Source organism: Salminus brasiliensis, chromosome 11, assembly GCF_030463535.1.
Source record: "Salminus brasiliensis chromosome 11, fSalBra1.hap2, whole genome shotgun sequence".
NCBI lineage: Eukaryota > Metazoa > Chordata > Actinopteri > Characiformes > Bryconidae > Salminus > Salminus brasiliensis.
In genome coordinates, this window is record NC_132888.1 from 12,378,581 (window position 1) to 12,401,048 (window position 22,468).

Sequence of the window (22,468 nt, forward strand, 5' to 3'; positions counted from 1 at the left end):
TTGTTTTTGAATGTAATGATTTTGTTTACATGTTAAGACATTGTGTAATACTCAACATTTTAAAAGGCTAATTGTTATTTGCTATGCAATTTTAATTACATAATGAATTGCATATTTACATACTTCATTCATGGATTCAATTGACATTGTGTATAGACAGGCTCCTATTTTGTAATACACAGCAGTGTGTTTTTATAAAATTCTAAATTTTATGAAAAATTGCCAGTTCCACTTGCACATGCACATATGGTATCATTTAAAAGTTCAGAATCCTCTCTTTTGACACAATTACTTCATGAAGTACAATGAGCTAAAAGTGAGAAATAATAATAAAAATAATAATAATACAACATGCTATCCCTAATGACAACTGCGACTTTGCAGTATTTTAGGCATTTATTAGTGTACCATGTTTACTTTAAGTCCTAGGCAGTTGACCAATGCAAGTAAAGCCTCCTACCGACCTCGTAATGATATCTAAACCCTTAATCGGCAAACTGTGAAGCATTGCAACAAAATTGAAGCAGTGCACTAACTACAGTGCAGACCAAATGCAATGTAAAAGATAAGTCATTTGGTAATAACTTCCAGTACAGACATTACAGAGTAATTAAAGGCTGCAGGCCTCAGATGAGGCCTGTAGACTATAGAGCTTTAGGCTGAAATCTTGTACAAATATCACTATAAGGTTCAGCGCGTCATGTACCCTGAACTTGGTCACAGCGGCACCTAGTTATATAATTTCCAGTCACGGCATTGCATGTCTCTATCTCCCTGTCTTGCGATAGTCCCATCGATTCAAATTGGCCTTACCGCCGCTAGGAAGTGGATGCTTTGAAGAAGGCAGCAGGGTGCGCAGCAGTGCAGTGATGATGATGTCAGCATCGGGGGCGGAGCTCTGACTCTGACGCCAGTCGAATGGCCTCTTCCTGCTCTACTTCCCCTCTCTCCTGTACCTTTCATCCTTCCTACCCTCATCCTCTTCCCTCTCAGCTAGTCCCTGTCTGCCACAAAGCTCGGCTGGAATGTTACAGCGGCAGCCCTGGAATTTGCATGTTGGGTTTTTCGGTTGACTGCAGGCCAAGAGGGATTGCAGGCAACTTCCGATAAACAGTCTTTCATAAAACATGCCCTGAACCAGAGGCTCGTCAGTTTTGAAATGTGTTCAACAGCTCAGGCCCTGCTTATTTAGTCTCATAAATAATAATAGACTCATGAATGCAATATCAAGAGAAATCCTTGGGCAACATCGCTAACGTTACAGTTGCCTACTGCCGCCCTGGATAACAGCATTTGCTAAATATGCAGATGGCAATGTAACTGAACACTAATCCATGTAGCTAAGACTGGCAGGCTTATCAGTAGAAATGTCATATCAGTATCGATGGGTCTGGGTTTCAGGCAAAAAATCTCAGCAAACATTTGCTACACTGACTGTCAATTGGTGACAAGATGAAAGATACAGAATTGGCATCTGAAGTAACTAGGGCTGGGTAATTAATCGAAAAAGACAGAAATTCTTAACCTCTAAATCTATGTAATCTTGCCCACCCAGTTAATACTTTTCACACTGTGTGCGTTCATTTACTGTCCCCTTAAAAACATACTACCATGTGTGTAGTCATGTGACTCTGCCTCCGTCCAGTCTGAGATTTGGAAGCAACTTAAACTCTGAGCCAACTGAGCAACTCGAGCAGCTTATATGATCGTTTACTAATCAATCAAAGTTGAGGTTAAAGGTTTAATAAATTGTAATTTGCTGTTGTATCACCCATATCATTTAGCTTCACCTAACTTACGCAGTGTTTTTGCAGCGTTCCAGTCTGGAGTGGCAATGACAGAGATGCCATTCTCCCAGTTACAGTCAGTGTACCACCATAATAATATTATAGGGTACAATACAAAAAAAATCCTACATGACGCTGCTTTAACTTTAGTAGTTTTAAAGAAAATATTTGAATATTTACGAATTCTGACAATTTCTCAGTATCTGAAAAGTAAAAGTGATGTCATGTCAACTTATTGGAGAGTCTGTGTGCCTCATGTTTTCTTAATAAAATATACCTGAAAAATATGAACAGTAATTACTACACCATATGAACAACAGTATTCTTCTATTTCACCTACTTTAATTTTGCTAATTGCACTCTCACAGTTTGTATAATCTCCACAGATCACCATATTTATTATGGCTGAATACAAGGAAATCCTCACAGCAGCATTCCAAACTTTAATGTAAAGCCTTTGTAGAAGAATAGAGGCTGTTACTGAGCCTCTACTCTCTCTCATGGATTACAAACCACTGTTTCTGTAAATCAGATGACCCCTTAGATCCTCTATTTAGCTTTACACTGTGATGTCATTTGCTGATGTCTTGTCTCTTCCTCTTACATAACCACAATCAGAGGCCTGATGTGCGTCAGTGTTGCAGGTGCCACAGAAATACACATAGATACATGCATTCCTTTAGGACAGAGGCATAATTTCTGGTATTCAGAAGAGGAGATATGATGCCAGTAACAGTACTCTGCTGATGCTGGTCTTTCTTGCTTTCTTTCTCTGTTGTAACCCCACACCTGTAAGCCATGTATTCTGATCTGAGCTGCCTTGTTGTTATCACCTTAAAGTAACCAGTTTGCATTCTTAGTTCATAATTCACTTTAATGCACATGTCTGGCCATTGGTCTGGGTGTGGAACATTAGCTGACTCAGAATCTTGCCCACAGTTAACACACACTGTATTCCAGGGACACATTATAATTACACATCGCAGACATAACCTGTTCAGCATGAACTATGCTAACGCAATGAGGGCGCATGCAGCCTGACCTGTGTCTGTCTGCTGACGTCTGCAGTGCGGTGTACGTTTGTGGTCGATGGAGGTAGTGTTAGACATCTGTTCAGTTCTGGTGTCGTTGAAGTTGACTCGTTGATTTATTTCTAATCATTGAGAATCTTTGGATTTTTGCGATTAATGAAGAGATTCATGACATCCAGTAAGGCACCGAAAGAACTTTTTCAGCAGTTTAGCATTTATGTTTAACAGGCTGTTGTGTAACTGTAGTTTTGCTTAACTAAGTCTAACCTGTGTTTCAGGAGTGTAGGGTATAGATCTTATACTATTTTTGAGTCATACTGATTCCTGACCCATGCATTTCAACACCTGACACTGCAAGGATAGGTAAAATAAGTAGGATAAATGCTAGTACTGGTGCTAAAAGTTTAATGTAGTAAACACTGGTCACTTTCCAGTCTATACAGTCTTTATACAACATATGGACAAAAGTATTGGGACACACCCCTTAATCATTGAATTCAGGTCTTTTATTCAACCCCCATAGGATACCACCGTTGCAACAAGTCAGTTGGTGAAATTTCTTCCCTCCTAGATATTAGTGCATAAAAGTCTCCAATGCTCTGCTGACTCAACCGTAGAGCTCCAAACCTGCTGCTAGAGCTGCAAAGGGGTAACCAACTTCATATGAATGCCTAAGGATTTAAAATTGGATGTCATTAAAATTCCTTTAGGGGTAATGTGTAGGTGTCCTAAAACTTTTGTCCATATAGTTTGTCTATATAGCAGCAAAATCAGTCTAATTTGCATTCATTACATTTGTAATGTCACAAAACCCAACTCAGTACACACACAAAGAGTAAAGAGTATTTCAAGCTGGACTGCTTTTTAAATGAGGCACAATCTGATCATTTCAGTCTTAAATATACAGCAGTACAACAGCTTGTCTAATGCAAAGGATTAAGACAAAAACTATTAACATTGAAATGTGATTTAACTGTTTAACACCTTTATTTTGAAATAGAGAAGTCATATGTGAACTTTGTTAAAGGTGAACTCCCCAGTGCATACATGGAAACTAAGCTGCAAAATTAGCTGGTTTTGAAATGACTGTTTCTCTGATGTCAAAAAACTAACCCTTTTACAAGTCTATGTCTATTCAGCTTCCATACCCTGCCCACTTATGCAGTTCTTAGGAGGGCTTTTTTTGAATGAGGCACAATTTATGGCAGACAGTCAGAACAGAACTTATATCCAGAGTTTATCTTATGTCCATATTAAAGTATCCGAAACAGCCTTTTTCATTCTCAAGAATGATAAACATTGGCAATGGACCCCTAGGGAAAATATAAAATGCAGGATATGACCTTTTAAAAAAAAATTATAACATCCTATGTTGCGCATGCTGAATTCTCTCAGGCTAACCACCCACACACCTTAGCAGCCAGGGTTGCGTGACAGTTAACCTCGCTTAATGTCCACAGGTCTTAAAGCAGGTCTCCTGTGGCCAGGCTGGGACAACACCCCAGGGGCAGAAGTCTGCAAGGCTACACTCATGCACTGTACCATAGTCTGCCTGTAGCTAACATGCTGACTGTAAGAGAACCCACCAATGAAGCCCCGCCTCACCAATACTGACATAAGCTAGTGTGTCACTCTTACACTAGGTCTTTATGCCAGTACAACACAGGCACTCTAGCCCCAGGACACAGACACACATGCACACACACTCCAAAATATCACTTCCACCACCCTGACCGCCACAAACCTGACTCTGTCCATTCATGGGGTCATTCCAAGAAGACAGCAGCAGCACAGATGCTTGTATGATGGCGGGTGTGATTCAGAATTGGAGGGGGTTTAAGTTAAAGGTTAAGTTCCTATATTCCAGCTTGGAAAACTGGGGTCAGAGCACAGGGTCAGCCATCCTACAAGGCCCGTGGTGCAGACAGAGTTAATGGCCTTGCACGAGGGCCCAACAGTGGCAGCTTGCAGACCCTGGTAATTGAACCCACAACCCTGTGGTGACTAACCCAGTGCTCTAACCACTGCCCCCAATTTTACTGTTATTGGTGTATTTTATATTAAAATGTCAGTCCCAAACGAAGCTTAATGTTTAGAGTGTCAGTCACAGAGCTTCAGTCTCACAGAGCTTCTGTACACCTTGCTTACAAGCGTTTCATGTCAGGGTTGAATTTGGATGTGCTTCGACTGGATTCCATGTACACTTTTCAAAATGTCATCATCAACACATCAACACAGACACTATGTTTCCAAATGTTTGTGGACATCCCTTCTAATGAATGCATTCATCTACTATAAGTTGCATCCTTTGCTGACAAATGCAAATGCACACACACAACTTGTCTAGTACTTCTGGAGAAGTACTGCCAATAGAATAGGACTCTCTGGAGCAGATAAACTTGAACTTATTAGCACCATGCCGAATACCAGACTTGAGCTAGATAGGTATATAGCCCCCAGCATGAAGCTGTGGAGCAGTGGAACTGTGTTCTTTGGATTGTTGGTGCTCCTCCCAATACTTTTGGAATGAGTTCACTAACACTCTTGTTGCTGAATGCAATCAGATCCTCACAGCAATGCTCCACAATCTAATAGAAAGCCTTCCCTGGACAGTATAGAGACAGTTACTCCAGCAAAAGCAGGATAAACTTTTTTAAAACTTTGTTTTTGAAAGAAATGTTGTCACAATACTTTTTTGTCCATATAGTGTACCCTGTTTGTAATCATGCGCTGTCAGATATTAAAAGAAGGCGCAGCAGATCGTCCACATCGGCAAAAGAAAGGGCCTTGTCTTGGAGTTGATTTGATTTCCGCACTGGTCAGCACCACTACTTTTCAGATGACTTTTTAAAGCAAGGCTCAAAAGTAAAGACTGATAGGAAAAAAACAGTGACTCGTCTCACCGACTTGCGAACGATGCCAGGAATTCAATGTGAAATGCTTTCATAACTGTGTGTATATTTATACTGTGTGTATATATATATGCATATATAGGCTCAGGCCACCTCCAAATGTGGTTTGAGTGATCTGATCATTATCTGATCAAAATGCATCCTGGGTGAGTTTACACCTGCCTTAAAATCGCATGTTGATGCAAGGTGTAAATTTCTTTGCCAGTCAGCAGCTCCTTAGCTGCTGTTCTGAGACCAACTGCTTTCACGTGCATCTTTATTTAGCTTTCTGATATAAGAGATGCATACAGGAATACAATGCAAAAATATAAAGTAGAGTTTGAGGTTTAAATGTTTTCTAAATAAAATATACTTAAAAAAACAGTAATTACTACACTATATGTACAACGGTATCCAGACACTTCTTCTACCTCACTTACTTTAATTTTGCTAATTGCACTCTCACAGTTTGTATAATCTTCACAGATCACCATATTTATTATGGCTGAATACAAGGAAATCCTCACAGCAGCATTCCAAACTTTAATGTGAAGCCTTTGTAGAAGAGTAGAGACTGTTACTGCAGCCAAGTAGGGACAAACTCCTTGTGAATGCCACTGATTTCAGAAGAAATGTTGAATGAGCAGGTGCCTACAAACATTTGGAGACAATGTGTACCACACAGTGAATTAAAAAAAAGTGGAGGCAGCTGTGCTCAAACCAGCCTCTCTACACAGGTCTGTAAAGTACCTGATCCACTGCCTTGCTGCACTAGGCTGCCCGCATAAAGGTTACAGAGGTATTTCCTGTCACTGGAGGAACATGGTGGATCTGTAGAGTCTGAGAAATCATGCGTGAGAGGTGCTATCTCTCAGTTTCCTCCAGAATCGCTTACCCAAGTCGTCAGCAGTGCTCTCAGTTTGATTCATCACCTACTTTCATGCTGACGTCACACGGGTTTGTTAGTCACTCTTCGGCTCGTCTCTGTGTGGCGAAACCCGCATGCCGTCCCCTGGAGGAACTGATTTCTTTTGAATTTTCAGAAGGAGCTTGCTGACCTATGTTTCTTTCTTGATTAGTTATGACAAGATTAAGAACGTTAGCCTGGTCTCCATGAGAGAAGTGTCAGTAATGCCAAAAGGAAATCACTTTTAGAGAGTAATGACTTTGTGGAAGTGCTGCCTCTCTTGGCCTTTAGGAACCGTTGCAGCTGCAGACGGAGGAAAACCTGAAGGAGGTTTCCTATTTTCCTCCTTTTCCTCTTGTTTTGGACTATCAGAGTGGCACGTTTTGATTAGGAAACGTTAGCTCTTTAACCCGTCCTCCTCAGATAGCTCGCAGCGCTTGCCCTCGCAAGGCAGACGGTGACTCCACTGTTTTTGCACACGGTGCAGAGACATTAGTGGGATCGGTATCAGCGCTAGCCAGCACTTCCTGTGCGGATACAATGGAGGAGGAAGTCTGCTAATAGCAGCGCACTCGGCTGCTTTGCTTTACTCTCTTGCTCTTTGCCCCTTAACCCACACCCACCGCCGTTTTGTTCCCGCCTGAATACCACAGAGGGGCCCTCAAAGTGTCACTGAGTGCACTGGGCTAATAAACTACACACATTACAGTATGTGTTACACTGCAGATCACACATCACAGCATTAAGCTTATTATTCATTATTATTTTCTTGGCACCACAGAGTACAGCCGTGACTAACCACGTAAAATGCAGTCATGTTTTTCAGCGTTAACCATTCAGCTCAGCTTAGCTGCATATCAGATCTGGCCCAGGTTTCGCATACACACCAGTCTTTCCCTAGCCTTTGTAACAGAAACTGTTAGCCTTGTAACTCTTAGCCTCCTGTAAGCAGCAAATGGCATCAACCTACACACTAACACCAAGTTATATTTAGATCAAAGCATTCTACACTTTTAGATTTTTCTCTAGAATTAGCAGAAGAACTGCCATTTATGTGAAACAGACTGTTTCTCATGACTTTAACAACTGAAGAGAGCCACAGTCAGCTGTATTTATTACAGCTATTGGTAAAAGAGAGCTTTCTAAGAGAGCCTCAACCATACCCAACTGTCTTCTACACACAGATTTTATCATTGAACGATCACCAATCTTTCTCTCTGAGGACAAACATCCTGTAAAATTAACATTATGGCCCACGTCATATGCATGAACATGTGTAAAATATTATCAGTCTTATGCAAAAGTTTGGGCACCCTTGGTCAAATTACAGAAAGTATGAAAGTTGGAAGTTGTTGTTGTAGTTGAAAATGTTCTCACTGTTCTTTGTTGAAGGCTTCTAGTTCTGAGATATTCTTGGTTCATCTTGTATGTACAGCTTGTTTAAGGTCTGTCCACAGATTTGTATGATGTTTAGATCAGGGAACTGTGAGGCCCAGTCCAAAAGCTTCAGTTTGTATCTCTTTAGGTAGCACATGGTGGTTTTGAGGTATATTTTGGATCATTGTTGTGTTCTAAAAGCCATTGTCTTTTCAGCTTTGGCCTTTTAACAAATGGTTTGTCTTTTACATCTAGGCGGCATCTTTGCCACTGGCAGCAACACAACCCCAAAGCATTATACATCCACCCCCCATTCTTCACAGTTGGCAAGGTTTTTCGTACTGTTCATGAGATGCAATTAGTTTTTTTCTACAAATGTATCTTTTCTGATACAGCACTTGTTTGCACAACTCATCTGGCTTGTTTAGGTGTCCTGTATCATACTTTAAACATTGAGGTCGCAGGTAAGGTTTCCTTCCTATGATTTTTTTTATGAAGATTATGCTTGTGCAGGCAAAGCTGCACACTGAGACGATGCACCACCTTCTTGACTGAGTTCACATTTTATGTAGGTTCTTGGCAGTCATATGGGGATTTTGATTTGCCTGTCTTACCAGCATACAAGCAGTATCTCATCTTGACCACCACCTTTCCTATGAACAGCCATTTCCTAGTAACATTCCACACTGTATAAACTGCAAGCTGAAAACACTTGGCAAGTATAGCCTCCCCCTGTCTTGTGGGCATCAATTACTTTCATTTTCAGATCTTTACACAGTTGCTTAGTGGGGCCCATGTCTGAGTGTCTAGTGTTAGTGAAAGGTACGAGGAGTCAGAGAATTTATTCCATTTTTGCTTAAGACTATATATACCATATATATGTGGTATAGTTCAATTTACTGTCTGCCAGACATTAGATAAGAAACAAAAAGCAAGGAAAATTGATTTTAGATGGAAAGAGTTGCCCTCTAAACACTGAGCAGGGACCTGTAGTAATCACTGGCAAACTTTGATCTCTAACATCTAATGATAGCAAGGGTTACAAGTGATATTATGTCATGTTTATGTGGAAAGACAGTATTCTCAAAAAAGTGCTTTACCAGCATTTCAAATTCACCAGATTCATCAGCATTTCAGTGGAATGCAGAGGGGTTCTCCTTTTTTTGCAGACATACTGTGTATGCAAAAAATTGGTCCATTAGCACAAGAGCTTCTCATTACCTTCTAACTCTCAGCAAGTTGAGCAGTCTAAGGTCAGAGGGGTGACATGAGCACTTTTTCCTGGAAGCCTAGAGCAGCATGGAGAGAGCAAATTGGATTGAGGATCTCCACACTGAGCACTCTGTCTAGCAGGCCTCTCCTCACCCGTAATTCAATTAGCTCAGGCTGACGTAACCGCGTGACTCAAGGACTCTTTTGTGACCACCGGCCGCGGCAACACGAGTGCATGATCAGCTGGGCCTTGTGTGCGTGAGTGGCGTGTTTTTAAAAAGAGGAGGAACCAATGGGACAAGGGAATAGGAAGGCCCCCTGGTGTTTACTGCTTTCTGAGTTTGAATGGAATGCCAGTTATTTATGACAGAAAGTAAAATTTGAGCACTTTTAGATCACTATAAGTGACATTTAACACTATGAATATTCAGAATAGTATATTTGGACCATCTACACCTACGACAATATTTTTCATGGCTGCAGTTTTCTTTGGGATTTCCTTCTGACCTGACTCTTTTTCCTCAACTGCGATACCTTGGCAACGTGTCGGTGTTGCCAGGTACTTTGGAACTGCAATCACCATCGTCTACGGGAACCGTTTATAATGAAGGGAGCCATGTAAATATGACTGGACGCCAGAGGCATCATTGCTCTCCATCCGCCTCTCTTCCACCAGATGTAGGCAAGCTCCTTTGTATTGACTTTGCAAAAGTAGGTCAGCGCGCATCACCGTGATTGTCCTCCATTGGCCGAGATAACCTATCAAAGTGCAAACACAGGAAATCAACACCGGGTTGAGGAGTCGCCATTGTCCCCTGTGAGCCTCCCAGTTCTATGGTTATTAGACTTTTCTTCCATTGCAACCCTTCCTTGATAAGTCTGTTTAATTGTTGCCCATGAATTGCCCATGCTTGGCCATCAGGCACATGCTATGTTTGCTAGTATGGTAAGGGACTTTTTAGAGCAGACAGATTGTGACCCCTCCAGACAAGGGAATATCCGACCCCAGTTATTTTGTTAATCTAAGCCCTGGTTTTCTCAAAGACTCAACTCATAGCATAATCATCAGCCATTAATGAACTAAATCTATCAGTCAGTGTGCCAACGATGGAATCCCACTAGTCCCACTTTCTTCTATTAACAATTGATACTAGAGTGCTTCATGAGGAGGCCCTTGTGTGCGTCACTCTTGTGTGAATACATCTAGGTTCCTATATGAATGCAGGTGTATAAAATCAAGTACATAGCCATGCTAGCCATGTTTCTCTTTACAAACATTAGTGAAAGAATGGATTGTTCAAAAGATCTCACTGAATTTGATGCCACTGTTACAAGTCAGTTGATGAAGTTTCTTCCGTCCTAGATAATCCACTATCGACTGTGAGTGGTATTATTGAAAAGAGGAAGGGTTTAGGAACCACAGAAGCTCAGAAACAGACCATGTAAATTTACAGAGTGGGGTCACTGAGTGCTGAGCTCAGAGCATAGTGCAGAAAAGTCTCCAACGCTCTGCTGACTCAATAACTGCAGAGCTCCAAACCTACTGTTAGAGCTACAAAGGGGGGCCAACTCCATATTACTGCCTATGGATTTAGAATGGGATGTCATAAAAGCTCCTTTAGGTGTAGTGTGTAGGTGTCCTAATACCTTTGGCCATATTGTGTATTTATTAATAGGGATGTACAGCAGTAATAAAAAGGGCTTGTCTCTGTTTGTTAGTTAATCAGACATATAAGTGTATATGTATATATATATATATATATATATATATGGTGTCCTTTTCCTCCCTGCTCTACTAACCATGCTAACCATACGCCGTACAGTTCTCCCTGAAATGTTTGATTGTCTGTTCATGTTCATTGCTGAGGTATGAGGTGTGGTTGTGGTCTCAGAACAGCTCTCCTCTTCTGAGAAACTTTCTGTCCCAGGACATCTCTGTAACCTGCATACTTGCAGAGGTCAGAGGGAACAGGAAGTGCATGGCAGGAAGTGGTGAAGAACACTGCATCTACCACTGGGGTGCAAATCTAGGAGCAGATGTTTGTTATACAGCTGCAGGTTGCACAGTGTCAGTCATTGAGATTTTCAGAGATTTGTGCATCTCAAATGATTGGAAAACACTAAGAAGGCGGTGTCACACGGTGGACATGGACTGAGTAGTAGGCAGGTGATGTTAGTGTTGTGGCCGATCGATGTATTTCTGTTAACAAAAGTGATTTGTGGAGAGTGGCCTCGCTCAAAGAAAAGTATCAAGCGTTCAAATGTTAGAACATGTTAGAACAGCCCCAGATCAGTTATGTAGAAGAATAACAGTGAATGTCGGCCTGTTTATGTTACATTCCCATGTGAATTACAATACACTTACACCCAGACAGCTGTAGTGCCATGCTGTCATCAAGCTAGTGCATGTGTCATAACAAGAAGTCACATGTACTACATTAGTGGTCATGAGGAGCCATGACACCTCTAGTAAGTTGGAGTCTAATCATACATAATGACAGCCCTTTTCATGTTAAATTGAAACTAAAAATTCTCTGGTGGCGCCCAAGCCAACATTCAAGTCTGAAGTAGCATCAAACAGAAAGCGCAGCGCTATATACAGCATTACCCGCGTGAAGCAGTGTACCAGCTGTCCCAGTCTAACAGTTCAGTGCTGCTTCGGGGTATGTTTCGGGGACTGCTATGGGGACTTTTCTTCCTTGGCTGTTCTTCCATGATAGCCTCTTTTAGGAATATCATGGATTGTCTTTTAAAAGAAAGTGAAAATCTGCTCTTGCAAATATTTTTCATTGCATAAAATTGAACTCCATTCACAGCACATCATATACATATAATATAAGGCCGTTATGAAAACATGCTTATCATAAAGTTTTCTTTCCTTTTCAGGTTGGGTCTAAAAGGCCTACAATGCTAAACACCTTTTTTTTTTTCTTCTTTTGTTTTCTTACCTGACCTTACCTTCTCTAAGAGCTGCAAGCTATACTTAGAGTGTTAGGCTGCAAGAAACCTGCTGCGCTAGTGATGGGGTAATGACAGGTCTGGGCTCTCTCTCAGTCTCCTGCTAACCACAAGCACACACACACATGCACTCATGCTCACGCTTAGATCTGTCAACAGATGGCTCTTCAACCAGACATGACCCAACACGAGCCCACAGACTGCGTGTACCGGGCCTAATGTCAGGTACCCTGTGTCTACCTGAGGGAAGTTCTTGAGAAGGACCTTGTGTGGCCTGCACATGCGCCTCACCACCGCCTCACGGTTTGACTGTTACCTCCCTCGTGAGGGCGTAAAAATGGCTTTGAAGTCTTCTCCAATAATTGCATACTTTCTTCTTCTTTTTTTTCTCGGTCTGTTCTGACGCCCAAACATCAAGTGCAAGTCGCCCCCTGCTTTCATCTAATTCTGTCCCTCCACAGAGAAGCTCTTATGTGGCCTCGGCTGACTCAAACCAGGCCCTGCTCTTCTTCATGCTCTTTCTGGGGAGAGTTTTTTTTCCCTTCCAAGGAGAGTGATGTGGCATTTGAGATCTTCCGAAGAAGTCAGTGATTTTGCTCAGCCAAGTCTAGTCTGGAGGCTTCTCTAGACCCCAGAGAGAGTGAGAGAGTGAGAGAGAACAGTGTGGCCTTTCAGGCTCCTTGGAGAAAAGGAGGGACTCTAGGAAAGCGAGTCGAGTGAGGGAGAGAGAAACGGCACACTATGTCCTTGGCTGTGGACTGCCCCTAACACATGACCCCCAGCTGCTTATGGGGCTTACAGGCACACACACACACACACACACACACACACTAACACTTTCAAAGCACAAAAGCACACAATTCTTCTTATATATGCAAGTTAACAATCATGTCAACTTATAAATACATATATACATATCCATCAGGATACTGGGTTGGGCCTCCCATTGCTCTCGAAACAGCCTTAATTCTTCACAGCACAGATTCCACAAGATGTTGGAAACATTTCTTTGAGATTCTGGATTTGCATCGTGCAATTTCCTGCAGATTGTTCAGGTGCACTTTAATGCTAGGATGCTCCCATGCTACCACATTGCAAAGGAGTTCATTGCATTCAGACTCTGTGAATGGGAAGTAGAGGTGTAATGACCGATCAACTTCATTGACTAAAATTGCGTTATCATGCTGGAAGTCCCCATTAGAAATTTAGAAATATTAAGTCATAATAAAAGTTAATCTCATTTACATATATGATGTTTGTTGTGATTCTCAGCCCATACAGAGCGGTCTGTTTGTAAACCTTTAGATAGTTTCATTTAAAACATTAAAGCTTCTTACTGGGACATTTAACATTGGGTCCATCCAGGCAGATTTGTTTATGTGACAGTGTGGTTTATGAATCACTAACAGCACATACAAATGAAAGAAAACAATAGTATTGCCAGACTTCACAGAAACTGTAAAAGTGCCGGTAATCCCTGTTTATGAATGAGCAAACGTGTTTCTGCGACAGTGTTTGCTCTTATCGACATGGTAAACTTGCCCATGCGCTTCATGAATCTGCCCTACAAGGTTTTGTTTCCGACAATGTCCAAAACTATCTAAGGTAAAACTGTCTTGCAGAAGCTCCATTTAATGGAAACTGTGTACGATTATTAAACCTAGCCTACATCCTAGCTGTTATCTAACAACAGTGGACCTCATTCATATCTTGATAATAATTTTCTTACATTTGTTTAAAAGTCCTAACAAAATGTCAGTAGCACTTTACTGGGATTTACCATTAGAGATGCTCACCTGACATGCTCAACCTTCATTCAACTGAATATGTATTAAATCAACTGAACTTTAGTGACCCCTTGAATGTAACCCTACCCCTAACCCTAACTTTGACCTTAACCTTGATTCAGCCCTAAATTCTAACCCTATCCTTAACCTAAACACTATCACAAAGTGCCATTGCATTAAGTTCCAGTCAGAATAGCCATTTTTCAGCAGTACTTTGTGCTACTCTTCAGGCTGCAGTTGTGTAGTTTAGCCTGGTCATGTGGGCTCCTGGTGGACTCCAGCCCTTTGTGCATCCTCTCATTCTCTCCACTATGTGTAACCACTGCTGGCGCTGGAGCCAAAACAGAAGGCTGGAAGGGTGGAGGTGTAGCCGACAGCACAACCCCCCCATCCCCGTATACCCTCCCTAGCCTGGGACTTGGCTCTGATTGCTGTGGGCTGGCATTCCAGTCCTTTCTACTCACACACATCCACACTCTGACCTGCAACCGCTGTTTCCTGAAAGACAGGAAGTGAGACTGGCTTCCTGTGACAGTCCTCTTTCATGTGGTCACTTCCTGGTGTTTGGCCATTGCTGTTGACTTCGTTCGGAGGGTTCCTGCCACCCTGGGCTTTACACATTGAGGCTCTGGGAGGTTTCGGACCTTCAGATCTCATGTTTTTTTTAGTGTTATGGTTAAAACCACTAGCCTTATATAATATAAGATTGACAGCGAGATAGAAGATAAGGAGCAATAGAACTATGCAAGTATACTGGCCTATTTGCTGGATTTTTAAATAAAAATTACATATAGACAGTAATACTCTCCAAATATATGTTGCAACACTATAGCTGTCATGTCCAAAACAATGGTAGGAAATACGCTGGGTGCATATACAGTCAATTCCACTATTTATTTTTTTTAGTAATACGCTGACTGACAAAAAACACAGTCATCCCAACGTAGGGAGCGAGGAAAACATACTGCATGCACAGTGCTGATAAGAAAAGAGTGTCCGTTTATTCCACAGATTCAGATAAGCCTGTTTTATCTCTGCAACTGATACATTGTGTTCTAAGCAGAGTATAACATTCTGTTGAAATTGCTCCATTTGGGTTGTGTCATTGTATTGTTGTGGTATTTATGGAATGGTGGGATTGTTGCAAACCCAAGATTAGAGCGTCTCCACAGCAGAGGGACGGTCGCTGGGTTTGGTAACCTTGCTCAGGAATGTGGATTGGGACACCGTAGGATCCCACGTTCTTCGTTTCCTAAGAGATTGCACCCTAGCGGGCTAGCCGTGATTGTGTTTGAACTTTGAACACAGTGATTAGCTGGAAAGCTTGAGGTTCCTGTGTTCTTTCACAGCTAATAAATAAACTTTTGTCAAAACAGGAAGAGGCATTTCACTTAAGTGTGTCAGAAATGGAGCAGGATAAGTCCTTAGATCGTCACTCGAGACACTGTGAGATGAGGGTTTTATTATTATTATTATTATTATTTTATCAAACCTTGCACCTGCTGCTCTTTACATTCCATGATTATCTGAAAGGCTTTGTTCCAACGGAAATGTCCACCTTGTTGCCTCCAATGAACTATCTTTGGCCTGAAAACCTGGTCTGACTGTTGCTGTAAATGAACAGTCATAAACATCACAGTGGCGCATTCAGTGTCGATGGACACACACAGCGTGCCTCTTTCTTCAGACTTAGGTAATGGCAGAGCGAGGACCTGGTGTTCCATTAGTTCACGCTTAGTTCACAAGAGCCTACACATACCCACCCACTTGCTCACAAACACATACACTCGCACACGCACGCACACACACACACACACATGTGACCTAAAGTGGGAAACTGGGCTTCTCTGAGTCTGGGCACATCCAGACACTCTCGGTTGCCAGAGTCTTCTCTCACAGCACGCACAGTTCTGCCGTGGTATTTCCCCCCTTGTCTCCTCCCCCTCTTCTACAGGCCTTCCACAAACTCCTCCTTCTGCAAAACCCCAAGGCCCCGCCCCTGGGCCCACCCCCAAACCCAGAACCCAACAACACTGGCAGATGCTTAGGAACACCACCCACCCCCCCCCCCCCCCCCCCCTTCCAGACATCCGTCATGGTCCAGATGTTTTGAACACTGCGATGATGATTCAGCAGTAGATTTGCTTGGAGTAAATGTGATTTAGCTGTAAATGTGTCCTGAGTTGACACATTTAGTAGAATCACTGTTTACAGAGGTGTATCAGGTTTGCATCTTAGCTACGACCTGTGCTCACTGAGAGCAGTTAATGGGAAAGGTGGCTTTTTTCCTGCTTTGTCATGTGACATACCAACCAGTCAGGTATTCATGAGGTCAAATGATCACACTGAAGGTGTGTCAGGTCACAGTAGGGCAATCAAAAATGCACGTATGCTGTACGTAGTTAGTTTGGTGATTGTACTTAAGTTGTAATACAAATGAGATCAGTGAGATCCCAGCTTCCTATTGGCTAGAACTGCATTAATCAAAGACAAGTAAAGAGAGAGAGATAAAGACATACATTAGAAACCCAACTGAAACACACAGTATTTATTAGCCACCAAACCGGCAGCCAGCTGTGTATGTTAAAAGTGTGTGTGTGTGCGTGTGCGTGTGTGTGTGTTTGTGTGTGTGTGTGGTGTCAGAGAATGATTGCGATGTCAGGACAGATGCCGGAGCGCCCTGTGAGCGTCATATATCAGCAGAGCTGCAGGAAGAGGAGAAGCCTTGACACTCCAAAGTCTATCCAGCTCCAGCACAACACATATTACCTAACACCTTACAACACACACATACAGTGTTATTCTGCCCCCACAACCAGCCTTTCACCACTAACTGACTGGTTTTTAGCCCAGTGCAACTCAGCACAGAAGCTGGTTAAATAACACCCTAATCTCAATTACAGTCTGTGAAAAAAACAGGTATTTGTTCTTGCTTTCAATTTAGAAAGGCTTTATGTGTAAGTTGTGTCCAGTTCCAATATTAGAAACGTCTTTAAGACCGGTTCTCTTCTGTTAGCTTTCTAGGAAGGACATGTCTGTTGAAACACTGTTTCCTGTGATGATTTGAAAAGTAATACATTAACAGGGAGGACATAGTGATATTTAATATTTTTACTTTAACATGTACAGCCTAAGAGCAGATTCGCGGCACACATTTAAGTTCCTCGTAATATATGTCCTAATATATACACGATATGGACAAAAGTATTGGAACACCTGCTCATTCATTATTTCTTACAAAATCAAGGGTATAAAAAAGGTTTTTAAAAAAGAGTTTATCTTGCTTTTGTCGGAGTAACTGTCTAAGCGAGAAATCAAATCAATGATACTTCTGTATCTATACAAGCTGTGTGTTCGCATTTGCACATCTGTGTCAGAGGGTGTGCATTTTAAAGTAGCTGAATGCATTCATTAGAAAGGATGTCCACAAACAATTGGACATGTATTGTAACTGTCATAAAGCATATATGCATACAGTATTTCATTTTTTTGCACAGTCCGAATCTGACATGTAAAAATTCCATGAATGGACCAATAGAAATGTTCTATATTTGACTTTTATTGAAAAGTAAAGGTAAGTAGGTTTTCTTTCTCCAGTGAAGGTGCAGAACAGTGACAATATATATAAAACATACTTACGAGTTCTGTATGTTCTGTCATATTAGTCACCAGCCAATCCGTAACAGTTACTGATAGTTAAGCCTTTAGATAAATAGCTGAATAACTGATAAGCCTGTAGTTTATGATACACAATATTCCAGGCATTATAGACAACTCTGTCGCAAACACAGGCACCCTCTCTCTCTCTTTTTCTCTTTCTAGTGAGGCTTCTACGTGAACATGAAGCTTTTTAGTCCACAAACAACCATCACATCCTGCACCCATCCATTAACAACTCTAAATTAGACACACAACCCATTAGGCCAGTGCCTCAAAAATGCCCAGTTTTGTTCGACTCTATGAGAAATAGCCCTAATGGTGAAGATCACTATGACAACTTGAGTAGTATGTCTCCAACCACCTGAATGTTTACCTGCACTGTGTGGCTCTGCGTTTCCCTGGGTTCCTGCTATTATGGGATAGGCAGCACTGCTGGAGAGAGTTTTATGCTTTCTATAAGAGCAGCCACATCACTGACAGAGCTGCAGTATTTGTGTATGGTAGATTTGTTACAATTTCTTCTACATTGCAATTGGCTCCTACAAGTCACATGCAATTTGAGTTGCTGCTGATGTGTTCTGTTGCTATGTTGAAACAAGTCAATTTATCGAATACAAATACCTTTTCTTCTTATGCTATTGTGTGCCACTGGTGAACTGGATGAAAAAAATAGATTCCCCTCTTTCACTTGGCAACAGCATGTGGACCAATATTTGTATGGCCGGCCACATTGCCTTCATTCTTTCTTTAAGCTCGGTCAGCTGTGTACTACGGGACGAACCGAAAGACAAGCCTTGTTATTAACATTGTTCATTTTCTTGTTGTTGTCCTCTACAACTGTGGTTAAAGTGTTATCCGAGCATTTGATCAGTAAATGCTGCAGAAAACAGGATCGCTTGTGTACACCTTGTACCTTTAAATATCATTGGGCAAAAGAGAAAGAGCATGCAGTTTGCATATGTAGTGTGCATCTCCATGGCTTTCCATGTGATTAAAGGTAGTGACTTCTTGTTTATTAATAAACAGCTCACTGCAAGGACATCATCCAGCCCTAAAAATAACATTTGCAGGCTTTCTAGGTTTTCATAACTTGTAGTAAAATGTAAAAAACACTAGAGATCCCCTGATGGATTTCGCTTTCGCCTACACATGGGTGTATTTGCATGTAGACATGTAAGTTCATGTTGTAACATGTTGTATTTGTTGATTAAAATTGGGCAACATACTATACATTAAGGGTAAAGCCTTTTCGGCTTTATTTACTCTTGATGAACGATCAGTGGAGTGTTTAGTTGAAACCGGGGGCAAATATGAAAGGAAAGGTCAAGAGAAGAGAGAGAGCTGAATAGAAAACAGCTGCTATGAGGATTTGCACTGTGGTGAATTACCGTCAGAGCAGAATTTACTGGAAAAAGGGCAAATGCTGGTCATAACCGTCTCCTTCTCCCCCTCTCTGTCTCTCTCTCTGTCTCTCTCTCTCAGAACTCAATCCGGCACAACCTGTCTCTGCACAGCCGCTTTGTGCGGGTGCAGAACGAGGGGACAGGGAAAAGCTCATGGTGGATGCTCAACCCTGAGGGCGGTAAGAGTGGTAAGTCGCCCCGCCGCCGCGCCGCCTCCATGGACAACACCGGCAAGTTCGCCAAGAGCAGAGGGCGTGCAGCCAAGAAAAAGGTACACTGCCAAAGTCTGTCCTCATCCGCCTCCTCGCATCCTGGCCAGCTATTATTCATACAGTAATCCTGTGAGGTCAACACATTGGAGACATATTTAGTAATGCTTGAACTGAGAAAGCCTTTAGATGTTGTCAACTTTAAATGTTTACAGCAACAAAGCACAGATTCATAAGCATTTTGTCTTTGTCGTAAAGTATTATATCTTTGTAGAAGGAAAACAACATTCTTATCCTAACATTTGTTAACTCCTTATACCCTGTAAATAGGCCTACACTTCAGATCTTCACCCTCATAATTGCATTACTTTCATAATTAACAGTTTTATAGACCCCAAAATAGAACCTTGAGGGACTCCACTGAATGTTTTCCACATAATTCCACATTATAGTTTCTACATTAATATCAGGATTAACAAAAAAATAATAAGCCTAGAGTTCAAACTATTACAAAAACAAAATTCTACATTTGTTTTTAGTAAAGTAAAGAGCAGCTGGCATTTTAAACTAATAATAAAAAAATGTTGTTCAAGGTTTTTTAATGACAGCAACACTACTGTAGTTACAGTCATTGATATTGGCAGTTATATGTGGCTGACTTCTCTCCTGTACACTGCAGCTGGCTCTTCAGGGTGGCCCTGAAGGTGGTGCAGACAGCCCAGGCTCTCAGTACAGCAAGTGGCCCGGCAGCCCCAACTCCCACAGCAACGATGACTTTGACGCCTGGACAGCTTTCCGTCCTCGCACCAGCTCCAACGCCAGCACAATCAGCGGCCGTCTCTCGCCCTTCATGCCAGAACAGGACGACCTTGGTGACTCGGACATGCACATGGTCTACCCGGGACCTGGCTCCGGCACCAAAATGACCTCCACCCTCCCCAGCCTTTCAGAGATGACTGGCTCCATGGGCCACAACAGCTCAGAGAACGTGATGGAGAACCTCTTGGACAATCTCAATCTGCTCTCACCCAAGAACCCAGGCGTGGGGTCTGCAGGAGGTCCCGGGACAGGTTCTAACCAGTCCTCACCCTCATCTCTCCTGCAGAGCAGCCCTGGATACCCTCCTTACAGCTCACCCGGCCTGGCCACCGTCAACCAGCAACCGCAGCAAGACTACCGCAAGTGCCTGTATGGTCAGGCAAGCATGGGCAGTCTTTCTCCTATGTCCATGCAGCCTCTGCCAGAGACTAAACCCAGTTTCGGAGGTGGCCCTGGAGGTATGACCCAGTTTAACTGCCCAGCAGGGCTTCTGAAGGAGCTTCTCACCTCGGATTCAGAGCCACATGGCACAGACCTGATGCCCTCTGTAGACACGGTGGTGTCTCAGTCTGCCAACTCTGCAGCACGCATGCTGCCCCCTTACACCAGCAGCAGAGGTGACCTCATGGGAGGCGGAGCCTCTCACAGCCACACCCTCTCTCACCCCCACACCATGCACGCTCAGGCTCCGCCCGCCTCGGCAGCCATGAACGGACGCACACTGCACCCTCTGACCAGCATGAGCCACGGCGGCATAAGTGCACGCCTCGGGTCAGTTAAAACAGCCATGCAGATGCAGTATGGAACGTCCAGTCACATGGGTGGAGGGGGAGGAGGACTTCCCTTCTGCAGCGTCAACGGCAACGGGTACAGCCGTGGCCCAGGCCTGCCCCCGGAGCAGCATCAGCATCATTTGGAGAAGCTGCCCAGCGATCTGGACGGCATGCCCGTGGAACGCTTCGAGTGTGACATGGAGTCAATCCTGCATGATACTCTCATGGACGGAGACTCTCTGGACTTCAACTTTGACCCTATGATGAGCCAGCAGGGGTTCCCACCACACGGTGTCAAGACCACCACTCACAGCTGGGTGTCAGGGTAAGTTTAAAGCTATGTCTTGGACAAAAAAAAATGTAGTTGATCAGCAAAGTCATGTTTGGTGTCTAACTAGAGCTGGGCAATATGTTGATATTTCATCGTATCGTGATAATTTTGTTATTGTGATAACAATATGCTTTTCTAAGCATATCGAAGATACTGTTAGTGCTTAAAGAACATTGATCAGCTGCTGGTTTCATTACAAACAGTGTAATTAGACTGATTTAATTAGCTAAAAATCACTCTATTCAGTACAGGAGAATAACTGTAGTAGTAATAATAATAGTTCAAAATAATCTGTCGCTACTGATGTTTTTGTCTGTGATTGTGATAAATATTGTGTATCGCAAAAAAGTTTTACATATCGCGATATTTTTTTTTTTTCCATATCGCCCAGCTCTGTGTCTAACTGTTGAACTCTTTGGTCAGCTGTTATAACAGATAAAATTGTGTCCTGTTATGCCTTGCAATGCTCTTGTTTTTATAACAGAAAGTTACACTGCATCAAAAATCAAAGCAGCTATTCTGTTTGACATGTGTGATGATTTAGGAATGCAGGTTGTACATTGTAAACTGGTTTAAACTGCAAACTTCAAAACATAGAAAATGTTAATTACATTTACATTATGAGCATAATGTGGGTGAAAAGTAGCATCTTTAAACTTTTAACATGATTTTTAGGTTTTTATTTTTTAGTTTTTGTATTAGTATATGTCCCCCTTTTGCTTTAATGACAGCATGCAGTCCAGTGTACATGGATTTTATTTCTAAAATATACTGTTATTTATTTTTACGATAAAACAATATTCTCAATGTGGTCTAAATCTATTCAACTATTCATCAAACTCCACTGAACGGCTAATGGTTGAACTACGTCACAAACATAGCGGTTGAAGTCTTTATTAAAAAACCCTAAATCTAACATTTATCATGTGGACTTTTACATTTTACTAATAATAAATAAAGCCTAAACTGTCCAGAATAGAGGTTTAATGACTAATTGACTTATTTGACTAAAATCGCCAATAGGTAGTTGGTACCTAATTTAATCGTCAGTTATCAGGCGTGTTTCTTGTGCTAACTAGGAGTGGTTCTGGACACACATAAGTTTAATCGTAACATTGTCACTAACTATAATAATATTTTTTGTGAATATTATTAACATTTACTTTTTTTGTTTCATAAAATTCTGACGTATTGGCGTAAAATTCACAATCACAGACACAGACAATTTATTGTGATGTTTAATATTTGAGTTTAAACTGCTCTTTAAAATATTTTAGAATAAAAAGGCCATTAGACATTTATATAAAACATTACAAATTATGT

The 22,468-nt window shown here is 41.9% G+C and overlaps 1 protein-coding gene across 1 annotated transcript in view; it reads left to right on the forward strand.

Annotated features, from left to right (window-relative positions):
• foxo1a (forkhead box O1 a) overlaps window positions 1–22,468 on the forward strand; it is a 43,183-nt gene that overhangs the window by 15,366 nt on the left and 5,349 nt on the right. Inside the window, exons 2-3 of the mRNA XM_072691780.1 lie at window positions 19,093–19,284; window positions 19,902–21,139. Coding sequence (XP_072547881.1) covers window positions 19,093–19,284; window positions 19,902–21,139 — 1,430 coding nt within the window. The remainder of the gene's footprint in view (window positions 1–19,092; window positions 19,285–19,901; window positions 21,140–22,468) is intronic.